Source organism: Pipistrellus hanaki (assembly GCF_964339955.1).
Source record: "Pipistrellus hanaki genome assembly, chromosome: 8".
Classification (NCBI taxonomy): domain Eukaryota; kingdom Metazoa; phylum Chordata; class Mammalia; order Chiroptera; family Vespertilionidae; genus Pipistrellus; species Pipistrellus hanaki.
This window is the reverse complement of record NC_140510.1, coordinates 54,398,496-54,416,911: the sequence shown is the minus strand read 5'-3', so window position 1 is coordinate 54,416,911 and position 18,416 is coordinate 54,398,496. Positions and strand designations below refer to the sequence as shown.

The 18,416-nt window shown below is 61.6% G+C and overlaps 1 protein-coding gene across 29 annotated transcripts in view; it reads right to left on the bottom strand.

Annotated features, from left to right (window-relative positions):
• Positions 1-18,416, bottom strand: part of KIF1A (kinesin family member 1A) — a 72,983-nt gene that overhangs the window by 24,612 nt on the left and 29,955 nt on the right. For 16 of the 29 annotated variants that reach the window (XM_084892043.1, XM_084892065.1, XM_084892066.1 and 13 more), the window contains exons 12-27: positions 17,933-18,011; positions 16,952-17,094; positions 15,152-15,363; positions 14,306-14,385; positions 13,936-14,011; positions 11,836-11,915; positions 11,415-11,521; positions 10,467-10,550; positions 9,858-10,038; positions 9,641-9,713; positions 9,366-9,459; positions 8,276-8,424; positions 7,770-7,948; positions 6,227-6,364; positions 5,151-5,426; positions 393-511 (exon numbers count right to left, since the gene is read on the bottom strand). In XM_084892043.1, the coding sequence (XP_084748169.1) occupies positions 393-511; positions 5,151-5,426; positions 6,227-6,364; positions 7,770-7,948; positions 8,276-8,424; positions 9,366-9,459; positions 9,641-9,713; positions 9,858-10,038; positions 10,467-10,550; positions 11,415-11,521; positions 11,836-11,915; positions 13,936-14,011; positions 14,306-14,385; positions 15,152-15,363; positions 16,952-17,094; positions 17,933-18,011 (2,070 nt within the window). The remainder of the gene's footprint in view (positions 1-392; positions 512-5,150; positions 5,427-6,226; positions 6,365-7,769; positions 7,949-8,275; positions 8,425-9,365; positions 9,460-9,640; positions 9,714-9,857; positions 10,039-10,466; positions 10,551-11,414; positions 11,522-11,835; positions 11,916-13,935; positions 14,012-14,305; positions 14,386-15,151; positions 15,364-16,951; positions 17,095-17,932; positions 18,012-18,416) is intronic. The other 13 variants (XM_084892057.1, XM_084892061.1, XM_084892062.1 and 10 more) reach the window with 4 other exon arrangements.

Genomic DNA, 18,416 nt, shown 5'->3' with positions numbered 1-18,416 from the left:
GCGAGGTCTGGGCAGTCCGTCCTGGGGCTTAGAGACAGTAAGTGGTGAGCTAGGAGAGTTTCTGTGTCCACCTGGGGCTGCCTGGTGGGAGGGAGGTCCGCTGAGCCAGAGGGAGCTCAGACAGCCCTGGGCTCAGCCTGCACAGCCCCAAAGGGCGCCGGTCACTCTGGGAGAGTCTGGGAGGCCGGAGCCAGAACTGAGCATGGGGGCTTCTCCTGAGGTCCCACTTGGAGACCAGCAGCTAGCGGCCAGCTGTGGGGTAGGGGGTAGAAACAGTACAGGCGGGGGGCCTGGTGAGGCTGGCTGCACACCAACCTCTGAGATACCCACAGAGGCCTCCCCGCCTGGGCCTCTGCCTGTGACGGAGAGCCAGGCCCGCGGTCCTCACACACCTGAGATGGCCTGCACGGCCACACGGAGAAAGCCCTTCACCTCGCCCTTCTCGCTGACGATGGCCACTCGGTGCACCAGGGGCACGGGGTACAGCAGGTTGCTCAGGTACACGAAGGCCCTGGGGGAAGAGGCTCCGGTCAGGGCCAGCCTGATGTGCGCTGCGAGCGGCGGTGGCGACAGTGCGGCCAAGCTCACGACACGACACTGCAAAGCGAGCGGAGCGCGGGGAGGCCGGGCAGCAGGCGGCGGGCGGGCGGGGGGACAGACAGAGGCTGAGGCGCTCAGAGGACACAGGAGGAGGTGGAGGTCGTGCGCTGGGGCAGAGGCAGAGGCCAGTGGGCTCGGGCCACACCTGCTAACTGACGAGAAAGCAGCTGAGGAGGGGTTCAGCCTGCTTCAAGGAGGAGGACCTGGGACCTGGCCACACAGCTACGACGCTGGCACTGGTGCCCTGACAGTCCCAACACCCACCCGCTTCCCAGGGACCCAACATTTGTGGGTCCCGGTGCCAGAATAGGGCCCACAATTCCTCTGAGCTCCTAGAAACACCGTGATGTCAGTCCAGAGAGGGCACCAGCCCCAGCTCAGAGAGGGGTGGCTGAACAGACACCTGCAGACCCCACAGAGCTGCATGCCATGGCCCTGCCAGCTACCCAGAGCACCCAGAGCTCTCCCTTGCCCTGGCAGTGCCCAGCTGGTGCCAGGACAGACCAGGCAGAGGGTGCATCACCCAGCAGCTATCAGAGTCCCCGAGTTTGCATCACCCCAGCTACCAGCTACCAGAGTTTGTCAATGTGCAAAGTCCCCGAGTCTGTCACCTTGCCAGGGCAAGGGCTACAAGGGCAGCCAGGAAGATAGACAGGACCCTGGGGGCTGGGCAGGCTGATGTGGAACAAATCTCCCCCACTGTTCAGGGGCACCGACCCACATGAGCCCCTGGGGACAGCCACCCTCTGCACACTCCAGCAGGACCTGCCTCCACCTCCCCTCCCCTCCAGGTAGCTCCTGCTCCAGCTGAGATGCAAACATCATAACCCTGAGCTCCTGGGGGCTGGGGTGGAGGTCCTGGGGGAGGGGCAGGACTTGAACATAGGAAGGAGGGAGGTGTTGGGGAGGAGGTGCACAAGGTGGAGGGAGGGAGGCCCAGGGTCCCAGCGGGGAAGGTGGACAGACAAAGGCTAGAGCAGCAGCAGGGGGTGGAGGTGGGAGGAGATGGGTGAAGGGAAGGCCAGGGTCTGCTAGTGGGCGCTGGCACCCAGGTGCATGGCCAAGAGCAGTACAGGGCAGCGTGGGGAGAAGCAGGGTGTCACCATCACCCTGCATCTCACTCGGCTTGCTTGGAGGTCAGACACCAACCACACTGAGCCCCTGGCCTTGCCCCACACTCTGAGGTCCAGGACACTCGTCTCTGGACCTGCTGTGACTGCAGCACAGAACAGGCCACACCTGGTAACTCTGCCTCCAGGTCCTGAGTTGGGGCTCCTAATCTCGACCTCCATGCTCTTGCTGGTCCTCCCCAAGCAGGTCAAATGCCTGAATACCATCTTACCTATCTTTCAAACCTATCAGTTCTACCTCAGAAGTCTCTGATGTCCTTTGGCGGGTCCCTTACCACCGGCCACCCACCTGCTTCCCCCATGGCCTCCACAGCATCCAAGGAGTCTTGGGATGCAAATTAGACCCCATCTCGATGGCATACAGTCTCTTCGCTTCACCTGTAGCCCTGCTGCCCAGCCCCTACTCCAGCCTCAGGGGCCATAAGTCCATCCCTGGCCCTGGTTACGAGATGAAACTGAGGCCCAAATACTGGCAGCCCCTTGCCATAGTCACAGAGGGCACCTAGCAGGCAGGGACAGAATGGGGCAGGCTGGTGGGCTGCTCCCAGCAGCTGCCTCGGAGTGGGGTCAGTGGTGGCCTTCCTGTCCCGGCACCTGGCTGGCCAAGGGCCTTTGCTTGAAATCGGGGGTACCTGAGGAGGGGGTATCTCCTTGTGTAGGCTAAGTAAGGGCACGGGGGTCCTTAATTAGTACAATCTCCAGGAAAAAGAGGTCAAGGGCTGCCCAAGGCCTCCCAGCCAGCAGGGAGAGCCGGGATAAGGGCCACCTCAAAGCCCCCCGCTGGCCCAGGTCCAGCGGGCCCTGGTGTCCCCAACCCCGATCAGCCCCGTGGGAGCCTGAGCTCAGCAGGGCCGGCACTGGGACATCTGCTCTTCCTGGGTGGTAGGTGCTCCAGCACCTCCTGGGTTCTCAGATGCCACTGTTCACACTTCAGCACTGAAACTGGGGCTGGACTGAGCAGTGGCAGGCCTCAGCAGCTGGCCTCATCTTTCTTTCTTAGGGATGCACAGAATACGGCTGGGATCCACAGATCTGGCTGCTGCTCTGGTTCCAGATTCAGAGAAGGAGAAGGAAGCCTCTCTGGCTCCTTCCTCCCAACCCCAGTCCACCTGGCCGTGGGGATGGACACATTCAGCCAGAAGGAACCTCTGGGGCCCAGGAGCCACTGTACCAGCCTCAAAGGACTGCAAGCTAGGGCTCCAAGACCCCACACCCCATACAGAGCCACCTATAACAGCACTAGACATGAGGGGGTGGGGCCATGGGGTAGAGACAACCTGGCATTAGCATGGGCCACCGTGGAGATGCCCTGCCCACACACACGGAGTGGTTCTCGGTCTTGCTGGCAAAGATCTGGGCTGAGCAGCCCGGGATGCAGAGGACACCTGGCTGATGGTTTGGCCTTGCCAGCCCAGGTGGCAGAGTGCATGGAGCAGCTCAGCGTTTCCCCACCCAGAGCACGGGACACTTCCCTTGAGCAGTCACCTCTGTTCCTTCACCCAATCCCTCCTTTCCTGGGACCCTCCCTCCCTTACCCTCCCCTGTGCACCTGTACAGTTTCCCTACCTCCCTTCCCCACCCCCACCCCCTGCTCCCAAATTCCTCCTCTGCTTGGTCAGCCATCCCCCAATTCACCCAGCACCCCAGACTGCCAATGGGAGTGGCCGCCTGGGGGAGCAGGGGGGACCCTGGGCCTGGGTAGGGGGCCTGGGTCAGGACAAGCAATGCCCAGGCTGGGAGCCTTGTCCACGGAGGTGAGCACACCTTGAAGCAGGCTGAAACCCGCCCAGAGAGAGGAGGTGGCAGAGACACAGAGCCAGAGCTGTGAGGCGGGAGGGAGGAGGCAGCGCTGACCACGAGATTGGTGAGGTGCAAAGATGCATGCTGGGCCAAGAAAGCCTTTCTGAAGAGAGATGAGAGTGAGTGCCCCAATTCTGCTTAAGCTTTGGAGAGAGAGCCGGCAGCTACCAGAGGATCAGAGGAAAACACAGCCGGGTCCTTTCCGAGGCCCGGCCCACATAGCTGCTGAGCAGGGAAAAGCCAATTCTTGCCAAACAAAAAGATCAGGATGGTTCTGAAAGAAGCCCTCCACAGACCGCCCACAGGCAGGGCCGGCCTCTCAGGGGCGGCTTTGCTTTGGTTTGGTTGTTTTCTGGCATCTCAGGTCCACACGGGGAAGTGCCGGAAGGACCCAGCTCTTTCTGGCTGAGACTGCAAGAACCCACACCCCGTTTCTCCCCGAGTCCTCGCTCCCCTGTGCCCTGTCCCATGCCTACCTGTCACCTGAGTGCCTCCTGGGCCCAGCAGGCCAAAGGGCCTGGCCCTAGTGGCTGGGCTTTCTGAGGCTCCGCTGTCTCTCGGGCTCTGCAGACCAAAGCCCAGGCGTCTCAGAGGGAGAGCCACTTACTTTTATTCAGTAGGCCAGCAAGGGACTACATGCTTTTATCCAATAGGCCAGCATGTCCCTCAAGGGACCCTAATTAGAATAAATCCAGGATGTGTGCCCATGGCAACCTGCTTCGTTCCAAGAGGATCAGTGTGAACCCCACTCTCTGAGGCCCTGCAGCCCACAGCTGTCAGCACAGGCGCTCAAGGCCAAGGCTTCCAAAACCTGCATTGGACTGGCTCAAGGAAGCACTCTCCAAATGGCTGCTGCTAAAACCGTCCCACACCTTTTCATTCTATAAACATGTAAATTCAGCTGCTTCATGAGCTGCATTTCCTTCTCCCACAGGAGGTTTCTAGGTCTTTCTTTCACCAGTCAGACTTCCATTTCACAAAGATAAACAAACGTGACTGGCAGCTGTATCTGCCTGACCTCGGCCTCTCTTATCCCAGGCCACAGCATTGGGCTCCTCTCTGCAAAGGGCACTTCCTGTGAGGGTGCAGGGCCATGTGTCTCTGGCCATGAAGGCCTGGGAGGTCAGAGGACAAACAGTCCTCCCCTTTAGACGGAGACAGGCTCAGAGAGAGGCAGGGTCTGCAGGGCCCCCACTTCTGAGGGAGGTTTCCACTGCCCGAGCGCAGCCCTTCCTCCCTGCCTGGGACAGCTCCTCCGTGCTCTGCTAGGACCACAGTGGAGGTGGGGAAGCTGCCTGAACTGGGGGCGGGTCTGTTCCCCAGGACCACGGGGCCTTTGAGGGTGGCCTGCCCCCTGCTTTCCAAATGTGCCCTGTGGGGTCCTGCTCAAGGATTTTTTTCCAGGGTCCAGCAGCCACCTCCCGGGTTCTAGGCCCTCTCTGAGTGTGTTCCCGCCTGCACGGAGCTGGCGGCCATGCTTCAGGAATGCAGCCGCCCTCCTGCAAGGCCAGCCCCTTGGCCCATGGTCACGCCCTGAGGGCGATCCAATTATGCCCACAGCAGTGCTCCTGTGCAAAAGAGCTGGTTCCTTCCCAGCATGCTGTCCTCGACCTCACCAACCTTCCTACTAAACTGAACAGGGGGGGCCGGTCGTAAAACGGGTCCCGGCCGTGGCACAGCGCGTGCTCCAGAAAGACGTCGTCCTCCAGGTCCTCCTCCTCCTCCTCCTCCAACTCCTCCTCCTCCTCCTCCTCCTCCCCCAGGCTCTGCTCCTCCGCAGGCTCGGTGGCTTCGGAGTTGGGGCTCGAGGAGGTGGGGGAGGGGGTGAGAGCAGCCATGCGCGCGCTCATGCACGTGTTGAGAAGAGGGTAGCTGCTGCAGCCAGAGATGACTGAACTGAGGTTAGTAGGACAAGACAGAGAGAAGTTAACACCAGCCTCGCACAGGGCACATGGGGGCAGGGGCTTCCAGATACACCCAAACCAAACACACAGACCACCAAGAACGGCCTTCAAAGACGAGAACCGAAAGGGCACCCCGTCCCAGGCTCAGAAGGAAACTGCATGTGTGGTTGGTCAGTGGAAGGTTCCGGAAGGTCCTGGAAGCGCCGGCGGAGTGATCCTGCCCTGGTGTGGCTGAGGTCATGCGAAGACCTGAAATACTTGGCCACCTGCAGGCCTCTGAACACCAGGTCCATCCTGCAGGGCGAGGGGCTGGGCGCAGACCCAGGCCAGGAGACCAGGGACAGGAGGCCTGGGACTGAGGCTCTGGGTGGCACGGCCCTGTGCCCCCACTCCCGCCCCAGCCACCAGGTGGCCCGGAAAGTCAGACTAAGCCTCACACATTCACACACGTGGACCCCAGGGACTTGGTGGCCACGCCCCACGGTGGGTGTGGGGACAATGCTGGGAGCCCTCCATGGTCTCCTAAGTAACAGGGGTCAGACCAGGAAGGACCAGGGCGGGGAAGTCAGGATGGGAACAGGGCCAGTCGGGGTCCTGCCTTGGGATGCTCCCGCCCCCACTGCCCTCTCTTCTCTCTCAACCTCAATCTCTCTTTCTCTCAACCTCAATCTTTCTTTCTTCCTTGCTTCCTTTCTTTCACTCTCTATCTCAATCTCTCTCACTCCTCTTTCTCTTCCTCTCATGCTCTCTCGCTCTGACTCAGCCCAGGGAGGGAGGGAGGGAGGTGCCCACCTGCCCACCAGCCGGAACCAGGGGAACCGGTCGTAGAAGGGGTCTCCACCAGTCACCACATTGTCACAGTCCTCGATGACGCTGGAGGGCACCTCGGCTGCCCGGTCATACATCTCCCGCATCAGGTCCAGGCGCTGCCTGTAGGGGAGCAGAGGTCAGTGTGGGCTCTGCAGTGGCCGCACGCTCGCCTTCTCTGGGACTCAGCTCTGGCCACAGCGTCCCGCTCAGGGTTTTCTGAGGCTCCAGCTGCTTTCCTGACAGACCTCTGAGGTCCTCACAATCGGTCACTGAGCAAAGGACTTCCAGGTAAACAGACGAGGTCACCACTAACTCCTCCCAACTCTGGCCAGGTAACAGCAAGGTGGGGCAAGCAGGCAGGATACCTGGAAACCAGCGACAGGAAGATAACCCTTAGCAGGGGCAGAAAAGTGGGGAGAGAACCCCAAAGGGAGCTGGCATGGGGACCTCAGGATGCTCCAGGAATGAAGGGCAAATTGGTGATAGGATATAGAAAATGATATTTTAAAAATTACTACCCCAGGAAACCCACAAGGTGAGGAAGAAAGAAAATGCCACCATTTCCCTCCAGGACTCAGCTGTAACATGAATGAATGAAGGGTGGACATTCATCCAAACATCAACCTGCAGCCGGGAGGGGAGGAGGCTGAGTTGAGTGTGTGTGCCTGGGCGGGGGCAGGGATCACTGTCTGTATGTATGTGTATGTGTGTGTGAATGAGCCATACAAGAAAGGTGAGTGAGAGTCTGTGAGTGTGCAGTGTGTGCTGTATTGATTCTATTGTATGATTTTCTTTATGATCTTTGGGGCCTTGCTGGCTGGGGAGGATACCCCTCCCATAGCCAGCTAATTCTCAGACAGCAAACACTTTGGGGGTGAGTTCCACACACACACAGCCACCCCCTTAGCGGACATACACCCAGCCAGTGCCCCTGTGCTCCATCAGCCCAAGGCCAGGCACCAGGCACCTAGGGGCAGCCCTGTCCTCGTTGTCCACCCCGCCCTGCTTTGCCTTGAAAACCTAGTAGGGCCGTGGCCAAGGCCTCTCCCTCGATCCTGTCTTCCTTCTGCCGTCTTGTGCTCCCCTCTGGCATCCCTCTCACTTCTAGGGACTGAGTGACATTAAACTTTTCTTCAGTGGCACTGCCCCGTCGTGTCTGCGCCACCTTTACAAACTAAGGGCAGGGCACATGTCACAGTGAGCCTGCGGGGACCAAGGAGGTGGACCTGTAGCAGCCCCAGCAGGCCCCTCCAGTCTCTCAGGCCCCGTGTGCCCATCCTGTGCCACCTCCCTGCAGCTCCCATCAGCCTCCTCCACAAACACACACCACACGTTCCACTGCATTGGTGAAGGGATACCCGAGCCCTGGTGAGGCTGGGTCTCAGTCACTGTTTGCCTCTGATTTTCAAAGAGATTAAGACAGGAGACAAGGCTGCACTGACCGGCGTCTACCACACAACCAGTGCCGCCTCCCTTTCGGTGGTTCCCCTTCCCCAACGCCCACTTCCGCCGCCACCGGCCACACCTGAGCTTCTCCAGCGTCCAGTAGTGGGTGGCCCCGTTCTTCTGGTCCTGCACCTCCACAGCCACGATGGTGCGGGGGAAGGGGCGCGTCTCTCGGTCTTTGGCAGCCTCTGGGGGCAGCAGGTCGGGTGGCAGTGGGGAGTAGAGTGTGTCCGTGAGGAGGACAAACTGGAACTGGACCTGTGGCAGGCACAAGATGACCACCCGTCAGTCAGCCCCCTGGTGGGCGGGAGCCAGGGGCCCGGAAGGGCTTCCTTCCCATCTCCCATAATCACACCGCACGTGGGAATCTCCCCCCCCACCACCGGAGAGGGCTGCACCCGCTCACCTGCCTGCCTACTGAGCCGGGAGCCACATCACCTCGGTCAGTTCCCCGCCTCCCTTCCACCCCCGCCCCCCAGGCCGGGCAGGACCACTCCACCGTGCCCGGAGCAGAGGAGCCCGGTGTCCAGTCCAATTGTAAGCAGGAGGGGTGACGCCCTCCCTCCATCACCGCTGGGGGCCCACCTTCTTCTTGAGCTCCACGCTGATGGCGTTGGCCTCCTTGAGGAAGATAGCGTTGCCCCAGAGCTGGTCCCGCAGCGACGTGAACTGGTACCACCTCCACTTCCGGAAGGCCCACAGCGCCAGCTCACACTCCCTCTCGGTCCACGGGACTGTGGGGAGGGGCCGCACGGTCACCGAGGCCATGCCACAACATCCTGGTCTGGGTCGGGGCCAGGGGCTCTGTGCCTGGGCCCCCAATCTCAGCCTAACTGCTCTGGGTGCTCGGAAAGAAGGAAACTGGCAGGAAGAGGTTATGTGAGCCATGTAATAGGAAAGGCTTTTCGGGCCCCAAGGAGGGCAATGCATGAGCACCATCCTGAGTCCTGAGTCCAACTGAAGCTGGGTGAGGACTGAGGGGCCAGCAGGAAAGGACAGGCACACCGCCACATGGGGGAGCAGTGGGGACGGGGACTGCCTTGCACACCCTCTCACAGCTCACACACTCTTTCCACCAAGAAGGCCCAGGAAGGACGAGTCCATGCTCCCAGGCTCAACCTTTCCTCCCAGCAGCTCCTCCCACCTAGAGCCCTGCCTTTCGGAGCTCAAAGGACCCTCATTGGGTAGATGAGCCCAGACAAGGAGAAACCAAGATCACATCCGCACAAAGGTGCTAACCCACAGACCCGAGGCCAAGCAGGATGTGAACTCCATGGCCTCCCTTAGGCCCCGCAATAGCATGAGGGCAGCCGATAGGCCACCTAAGCAAAGACCAGAAAGGGAGTCCCAAGGTGAGGGGCAGTGACCTCGTCCGAAGGGAGCACCAGCCTCTGGGTGGTAGCACAGGGATGAGTGGACACATCCTCCCCATGGTCCAGGCTGCTGCCCCCAGAACCCCATCTGTTTGCACATGTGTGTGCAGCTTGTGGGGTGCTTTCCTGCAGCAACAATCTCCCTGAATCCTGCCTCCCAGGGACAAGGCCTCTTCCCAAGGAATAGGCAGGACCGCAGGGCAAAGATGCAGACTAACTGATCCCAGGAAGTGCCCTGGGGGCTGCATGCTCTTGGAGACCCCTCCCTAGCCTGACCCACCACCAGGTCGGGGAGCCCTCACCTTCGTCCTCTGGCTCTTCCTCCTCCTCGTTCACCTCCGGGAAGTATCTGGACTCCATCTGCTTCTGCAGGGCCTCCAGCTTGCTCTCATAGTCCTAGCACAGAAGCAGGGACTGTGACTCCAGCTGGGCCTCTCGAGCTGTGGGCCCCGGGTCTGCCCAGTGGGCCCAGCCACGGACCAATACAGCGATGGCTTGGGGTAGTGGAGAGTAGGGCTGTTTGCACAGCAGGGACCGGCTCATGTGGGGCCTGGGGGCCAGGGAGTGCCGCTCTCACCAGCCTTTGCTGCTCCAGCAGGTAGGTGGCCTCCTCCCGCTCCCGGCGGTACTGGTCCTCGAGCTCCTGGAGCCTGCAAGAGCAGGGGTGGGTGACCGTGGGGGTGGGTGATGCTGTGAGGAAGGGTGACTCGGCAGGGGTGGGTGACTGGGTGGAGGGGGATGCGGTGCAGTGGGAGCAGCATGGGCCCTGAGGGGAGGCTCCCAGCCAGACTCACCTCTGCTCCATCTCCTGCTTCATGTCGATGCCCTGCTTCTCCAGCAGCTCGCGCTGGGCGAAGGCCCAGTCCACAGGCTCTGAGGGCGTCTCCGCGCAGGGCGTGCGCTCGCGCTCCTGCCGCGCCTGCTCGGGGTGGTTGAACCGGAACACGTGGCTCTTTCCCATGATGATGCGGTTTCCTGAGAGACAGAAGCCGGGTTGAACTAGGGGGACCTGCACCTTCGGGTGGCCTCAGGTGGCGGGAGGAGAGGGAAAAAGGGGAGCAGTCTCTTCCTTGAATTAGACTCCCAGCATCTCCCACCCCAGGAACCACCCCCGACCCCTCAGCTCTGTGGAACTCCATTCGCCCTGGCTCAGACTTCAGTGGACCTCCTCACCTGCCCCAAATCCACCCTCTCGGCCCCTCCCCTTTTGTAGCCAGGGATGTTTGCAAAGTGCAGTCCCGGGCTTTCCCCACGTCCCATCTTTTCCATGGTGTCCTCCGATGCCAGGTTCTCATCCAGCCTGGCACCTTGAGCCAATGCTCTGCCTTCCCAAATGCCCACAGCCCAGGAAGCAGACTGGCCCCACCAGCAGAGGGTGGCACGGGCCTTCTGCCTGGCTGTACCTGACCGCAGGATGCTGGGCTCCGTGACTTTCTTGCCATTGACATAGGTGTCTGCCCCCTCACAGGGCTCCAGGGTCACCACGGCTACAGGACAGATAGAGGGACAGACAGAAAGACTGTCAGGGGCTGTCATCGTGGGTGCCACGCCCTCCAGCTACCTGCAGGGCTCTGCTCACCTGCACCCAGATGCAGCCCCACCACCACTCTCCTCCTAGCTAGCAGCAAAGCCTTAACAGTTAGTGGCACCTTGTTTGGGCCTCAGAGAAGCCGAGGGGTCACGCCTGATTAATAGATGAGGAGAGTGACACCCTGTCCAAGAGCCAGGAGGCTGCTCTGGGCTGACCACCAGCCCTGCCAGGCTCTCCAGGTGGGTCGCATGTCCCTAGGAGTCCCACAGCCTCTCTGGCCTCTGTGCCCACCCACTCAGGGGAGGGCAGGCTTTGGGGACAGAGAATTCTGGGAGAGCTAATGTCCCCAATATTCTTTAAGGCCACCACCCTGAAGTGTCCCAGTTACACAGCAGGTGTCGGCCACCGTGTGCGGCCCAGAGGTTGGCTGGACGCCTGCCCTCAGCTGGGGGCTGCAGGCACTGTGACAACGCTCTGTCCAGCAGGCGCTCCCCTAGGCAGCACACCCAACACAGGCCATGTGGACGGACAGCGGGCAGGCGGGGAAACGGGCCGGTGGCAGCTCCACAGACAGCAGGAAAGTGTGGTCCAGAAGTAATTCTCCTCCCTCCACCTGGCTGGCTCCTCATGGCTCACTGTCCCAGGATCAGCCCAAAACACACCGACACAGGAGAGGCTGCCCACGGCCCCAGCCTAGTGGCCAAAGCCCCTGCCTGATGGAGGGGCTTCCCGGGACCGAGCAGGGATCTGGACGGTGAAGCGCTGGCCTGGGCTGGCCGGAGGCTCAGCAGCACTGGGTGGGGATGCAGAGGAGCAATACCTTCGCTGCCGCCTCTGGAGTCGCTCCGGAAGACACAGTGCTCCTCCTTGATGAAGTGCCCGCTCAGGACGATGTCCTGCCGCCTCTCCCCGTCCTCACGGCCCACTCTGTGGGGAACAGGGGAGCACAGTCATCAACGACCAGACCAGGCACCCAGGGTGCCACCCGCTGGCTCCCTCCCCACTTCCCCTGCAGCCTCCAGGGACACCCACCTGGGCTTTAATGGGAAACACCCAAGATGCACATGAGTAGGGGGCACATGGAATACTCCCAAACACAGCCAATCCTGTGAGCACCCACCCATGATCCCGCCCCACCTGGTGAGCCCGCCCCTCCCGTGAGCCCGCCCCTCCCGTGAGCCCGCCCCTCCCGTGAGCCCGCCCCACCTGGTGAGCCCGCCCCTCCCGTGAGCCCGCCCCACCTGGTGAGCCCATCCTTGATGTAGTAGAGGAGGCACTCAGACATCAGCGGGTCCTCGTTCAGGTTGACAAGATGCGGCGTCTAGGGAGAGAGGAGGGTTATCTGTCTTGCAGTGAGCCGGAGCCCAGCACTGACCTACTTGACCTCTCTCCCTGGGCACCAGCCCACCACCAGCCCTGGGCCTGGCCTCATGGGGGACACAGCATCCGCCCAGCTCGCCAGGGAGGACAGGACACGTGAAGGAGAAGTTTCCCAGAGGAAGAGCCTTTGCCGGGGACTCCACAGACTTGGAGGGGACAGCGGGTAGCAGGCTGGGTGGGGGCTCAGCCTTGGCACTTAGGGGGAGCTGGGCTTCGGGGGGGGGGGGGGGAAGGGGCAGGACTGGGAGCCCAGCTCTCAGCACCAAAGGGCCCAGGGGCGCTTGGAGTTGTGGTGGGCACCCGGGAGCGAGGGCTCCAGTGGATACCTGAACCAAGGATTACAACTCTGGCCAAGAAGGCCTCACACCCTGGCCGCTGGAAGCAGAGAGGCTGAGAAAGTCGCCACCCCAGTCGACAACCCCCCACCATGCCTCTCCTGTCCATGGTCTAGCAAAGCATGGCCCAAAGCCAAGGTGGCCCTCTCCCCCAGTAGCCCCTGTCTAAGTACTGCCCTGGACTCCCTGCTCCACTCTGTCCCAGGGCAGTTGCTGCAGGCTCTACCCACTGGGGCCCGACGCCCCACCTCCATTCCTCTGATGCTCTCCCCCGGTCCCTCAGCTCAGGAGCCACCACATTGTGTCCTGGGCAAGAGTCCTGCAACAGGCAGCAGCTGAGACTGCTTCCTCAGTTTCCCTCTTGACACCTTGGGGCAAGCTGTCACCACCCGGAGCTATAAGTCCCTCCACACCCCACTCACACGCCTGTGCAGGGCTGTGAAGACTCCAGGACAAACCACCCCCAGGCACCCCAGCCCGGAGCAGGAATGTGTGGAAGAGATGTGCTCGCCTGCTTCGCTAAGCGAGGGGACCCAGAGTCCCAGACACCTCTCAGGAGGAGGTGTCCGCAGTGGTCCCCAGGGTTGTCCTCCATTACCAGGGCGACCAATGAAGCCAAAGAACTGCAGGGCACCAGCACCCTGAGGCCCCTGCACCCACAGCTCCACAAGCCAGCCTGGGAGCGCCCCGCCCCTCCAGGAAGGAGCTGGGTCTGAAAAGCCCAGGAACAACACACTCCAGAAAACCAAGGCCTCTCCAGAAGGGATGTGAGGTAAGACTCCATCAAGGCACTGCCTGCTCCCATCTGTCCCAGGTCCCCCCAACACCCCTCCCTCCTGCCTTTCACATGCACTGTCCCCCAGCCTGGGCTGTGTGGGGGCAGAAGCCCAAGAAGCCTGGTCCCGTTCCAGGGAGCCCACCCTACCAAGGCCCTTGGTTCCTCTTCCCTTGGGGTCCCCACTGGCTCAACGGGAGTTTCAAAGACGCAAACACAGAATCCATCTGCCCCAAACAAAGCTGGGGTGAAAAGCCAACCGCAGGGGGCTGCACTGTGGGAGGCCAGGTGCCTCCTCGCCAACAAGGTGGCAGGGGCAGGGCCTCCTGGCTTGGAGCTCTGCTCTAAGGGCTCTGAGGATCTGGCAATCTTTGGGGTGGGGGGTGGTGTCTGGGTCCTAGAAGCATCAGAGACTTTTCCCCAAATGCTCCATCTGAGCATCAGAGGGGGTCTCCCAGCTGGCAGACCTTGAGACCCTGCCCAAGACTAGGTCTGGTGAGCATGCACTCTGGCTGAGCTCTGAGAGGATGCTGACTCCCAGCCCCAAGTCCGGCCCCTCCCTGTCTGTGGGCAGCACTGGCTCCAGGTAGGGTTTCTAGCCTGAGTCTGGGTCCCATGCCACCCTGACCTTGACGAGCACACCAGCCCACTCCCCAAGGCTACAGGGATGCCCCGCCCTCAGGAGGGGGGCTGGGTCTCACACAGGGAGGGCCTGTCTGTGGTGGGCATGGGCCCTCGGTGCCTGGACCCCCTGCTGTACGCCCACTCCTAGAGGAGTGAGACCCCTCGAAGGCTGCAGGGGGCAGAGGCCTGTTCAAGCCGGGCCCCACAAAACGGGGAACTGCTCCTACCTTTTTGGGAGAGAACACTCCCAGAGTGCCGCCATCCTCCCTCATGGCCACGCCCATCTCGGCCAGCAGGGCTTCCCTGGAGGGAAGAGTGAGGGTCAGCTCAAACTTCAAGAGGCCACAGGACCTGTCTCCCCCCAACTGACTGGGAGCCAGTGGTGCTCTGGCCACACAGTCCAAGGCAGAGCCCAGACAGTGACCCATGTGGTCAAAGAGCTAAGGTGTCTGCTTGGAGGTACAGATCACCTGACAAGGGACCAGGTCTGTGGGACCACAGTGACAGGAGGTGGGGGTCACCAGGTGAGAGAGGATGAGTCTGTCGGAGCCCAGGGCTGGAGCGCAGGGCTGTGCTGGCCGTGTCCCCACCACCCACCTCTCCATCCGGATGGCTTCCGTCCGCCGAAGCTTTTCCTCCCAGGTCTCGTTGAGTTCGGCTATGATCTTCTCTGTCTCCTAGGGGACGACACAGAGCAGAGCCAGGTCAGGGGCCAGGCAGAGGGGAGACGAGCAGGTCTGCAGAGCACCAAGACCCCAATGCCCGGTCCACACTGGAAGCTTGATTTCTGAAGGATCCAGGGCTGAGGGATAGTGTGAGCTCAAAACTGTGTGCTTTCCTCTGGACACGCCCAGGGTACGAGTAAAAAGCAGTCACCCAGGAGGGAGAGACGTGGGGCTGCTTCTGATGCACAGATGCTATCAACACTTCCTGTTTGCTTCCAGCCCCCCACCCTGGTGGACCTCACACCCAGGTGGGCCCTCACCCCATGTGGGCCTATGCACAGGGCCCAAGCCCCATGCTACCTCACCCCAGCCTGGAGTCTGGCCTCTGTGCTTTTGAACCCTAAACCCTTCAATCTCCAAGGTCTGGGCTCAGCCTGCACCCAGGAAAACAGGACAGAAAACCTAAAACCAGCCTGGCTCATGGCAGGGGGAGAGGGAGTGACTGTGGACACAAGGGGACCAAAGGGCAAAGGCTCACAAGCACAGAATACCCAAGAGGGGAGGCAGAACCCCCAGGACACCCACCACCCTTGTCAGCAAGTAGGGCCTGTGGTGCTGGGTGGAGAGCAGTGACATAGGGAGGGGGTGCCCAGACACTGCCTCACCTCCTGCCTTTCACAAGCGGGCTCGGCCCAGGGCCCTGGGAGGCGAGGCCCGGTGCCCACGGCTCCAAGCTCAGTTTCCCGGGGCCTGGTGCCCACTCTGGCCCTGCCCTCACCTTCAGCCTTTCGATGGCCTCCTCGCTGCCCGGGGCAAACAAGAGGCGCTCGTGCAGACTGGACACAGAGGCCGCGCGGCTGGACAGGGCCGAGAGCGAGGATGAGGGGCTCATGCCCACCAGGGCGTTGGTAACTGTGGAGAGATTGTCAGGGGCTTGACTCAACTCCGCCCAGCCACAGTTACGGTAATTGTTGTCAAGGTCGGACAGGTCTACGGGAGGAAGGGAGGGAGAGGGGGCAGACAGACGGGAGGGAGAGAAAAAAGACACGAGTTGGGAGGTGGGCGAAGAGAAGGCAGAAACTATTAGTGAGGCGCAGCTGCCAGGCGCTGGGCAACACATGCAAGGCCACCTGTCACCCCACAGGATCGGCCCCGCCCCTCCCCCCCCAGCAGCACAGCACCACCAGAACCCCTCGCTCCACTCCCCAGCCCTGGGTCAAGGCCTCTGCTTTCCCTGCACCTGCATGCCAAACCCAAGCCACCCAGGCTGCCTTGCAGCCTCTGAACCTGCGCTGCGTGAGCTCCATGGCTCCTCCAGTGCTCCCTGCATCTCCCACCGTGTCCACCTCCCTTCACGGTCACTGGACCCTGAGACTAATGCTCATCCTTTCTGTTGTGGGCGCCCCCTCCGCCCACCCCACACCTGGCCCACAATCCATCCCTGAGCTTCGGAATCAAGCTGTGCTGTCCACCCCTGGAGGGGAGGGGACTGTGGGACCCTTCAGAAAGCCCCTACTCCTCTATACCCGAGATGGAGCCCCCCAGGGCCCCGAAGGCCACAGAGTTGGTGCTGACACCCCTAGGCCCCTCCTGGCAGAAGCAGACGTGGAGCAAAGCAACAGCAAACGGGACAGCACAAGGTACTGGGGAAGCCGAAAGCCCCTCCACCTTTGGGGTCGGGAGGCACTGAACTGTGCGCTTGCTCTGGGGGCCAGGCCCAAGGCCAGCAGGGGTCACAGCACAGGCTGGGAGGATCTGGCAGCAATCAGACTCTTGGCATTTCCAGGGGAAAAGGGCCTTGGGGCATGAAGGGCCCGAGGGAGGTCGGGGCCAGGAGCCAGGGACGGTCCGGGCCTCCGGCACTGACACTCGGACTCCCCAGGACTCTGGGGGCACATGGGGGCCAGGAGCCTGAGCCCAGACATTTTTAGTCTGCAGCCCCTTGCCTCCCTGGTGCTTTATGTACACAGGGATATGATCCCAAATCTACCAGAAGGGCACCTGTGAGAGGGCTGTTGTCCCAGCCCCCTAAAGAGGGGGTGAGCTTGCCCCTCCCTGCTGTCCCTGGGCCTCGCCCCTCCCCTGGGCTGCCCCACACCCTTTGGGCAAGTGGCAGAAGCAGGGATGCACAGAGAGCAGCAAGGGGATACACACATTTGGGTCCTCCGGGCACAGTGTTGGCTAAGGGGGAGCGGAGGCGTGGGGGAGGGAGGAGAGACAGAGAAACAGAAGAACAGGTTTGTTTTGAGAGTCCAGGGCTGCCCATCCCAGGCCAGGCATCAGGCAGGCAGCTCTGGTCTTTAGCGGGAACACAGGGACCCCAGCACCTGTGGCATGCCAACATGGTTTCTGGGGAGACCATCTCTGGCCTGCTTGGGCCAGCACCAAACCCAAACCATGCGGTCCCCCAAGGCCAAGGCCAGAACCCAGGCCTCCCACCCAGGGCAGCTCTGCAGGAACAAGGCAGGGGCTGGGACCGGGTCAGAGGGATCTTGATGGCAGCCTGACCCACCCCAGACCGGGAGGGAATCCCAGGAGGGAGGCCAGGCTGGCCCAGGAGGTGGACACAGACACTCACTGTCGGTGATGTCCCCAAGACCCTGGGCGTACAGCAGGTCCCGCAGCCGGGTCACCTCATCCTTCAGCTCACGGATCAGTTTGTTGTTGGGGTCCTCATTGATGACGGCGTTACAGCGGATCTGCTTAGCCCGGTCCGCGTACCTGGGCAGCAGAGGGAGCTGTGGGCTGTTCCCGTGCCGGCAGGCCCAAGGGTTGGGGGATGGGAGGAGGGGAAGAGCAAGGGCCTGGGGCTTGGGCAGAGCAAGGAGTCACCCCACTGGGAGTCATTGGGGCCATTTCCAGAGACCTACATGTGGGGTCACCCTGCCCTGGCTCACCCACTTAGGGAAACCTAGGCCCCAGGAAGAGAAGGGATGGGGTGGCATCTTCTCCCTGGGGAAGGCCTGGGCTCCAGGGTGGAGGGAGCCCATGGGGGACATGAGAACATCCACGTTTGAGCCCGAGCCTTGCACAGCAAATGCACACGTAGGTACAGATAGGAGCGTGTCCCTGTGTCCTTTTTCTCTTTGCTACCAGTGGTGCTCAGTCAAAAGGACCTGAGATGCTGACCTGGCTGCTAGGCTGCTTCCTTCAGGGCAGGAGCCCGGGTTCCCCCCCCCCCGCCCCCCCCCCTCCCCCAAGGGCACCCGCCTGCAGCCAGAGGGACCTTTAAGACACACCTTCACCCCTCTGCTAATAAAGGCTCCCCTGACTGATAGAGGCTGCGAGCTGCTCAGCCCACAAGCACAGCTCTCCCAGTCGTTTGCACAGGGGACCTTGGCCACTTGCAGCCCCAAAGTGTACCCCAAAGGGTTATGGGAATGAACAGGTCCCATGAAGACCCAAGCACCCCTGACAGCTATGGGAGCTACAAGGAGTCCCAGGTGAAATGACCTCCCCAAGTGGCATCCCTCTCACAGGTGTTCCTGACTTGGGCAGGGAGGGACCACTCCCACCCGAGCCTGTTGGGGCACAGGGCCCGCCTCCCTCAAGAACACACCTCAGCGTGCTCAGGGTCTCGTCGTAGTTGATGTCTGCGGGGCTCAGAGCCGCCACCATCGCTGTCCTCGAGTTCCCTCCTGTGGGGAAAAGACCAGGCAGTGCAGAAGACCAGCCCACTGCCTTGTTCTCCCCCCCGCCGTCCCCTCCTCCATTTACAGCTGGGGAGGCTGAGCTCAGAGAGGTACACAGAATCCTGGGCCAACTGGGTGGGCACAGAGGGGCTCTAGGATGCAGCCGAGAGAGGCCGGGGATCCCGCTGTCATGTTCATCAGGCCAGCCCAAGACTCAGGCCATCTCCCTGGCATCAGCCTCCCCAGCTGGGGAGGACCCTGAGTTTATATTTGGGTGAGAGGCATTTCATTCTCCATCTCCCCACCTATTGCTGCTGGTTACGAACTCAGGCAGACAGGAGAAGGGGTGATTTATGGCAGCTCCCCAAACCCAGCAAGCAGAGTCCCAGGTCCCTGTCATAGAAGGGGAAA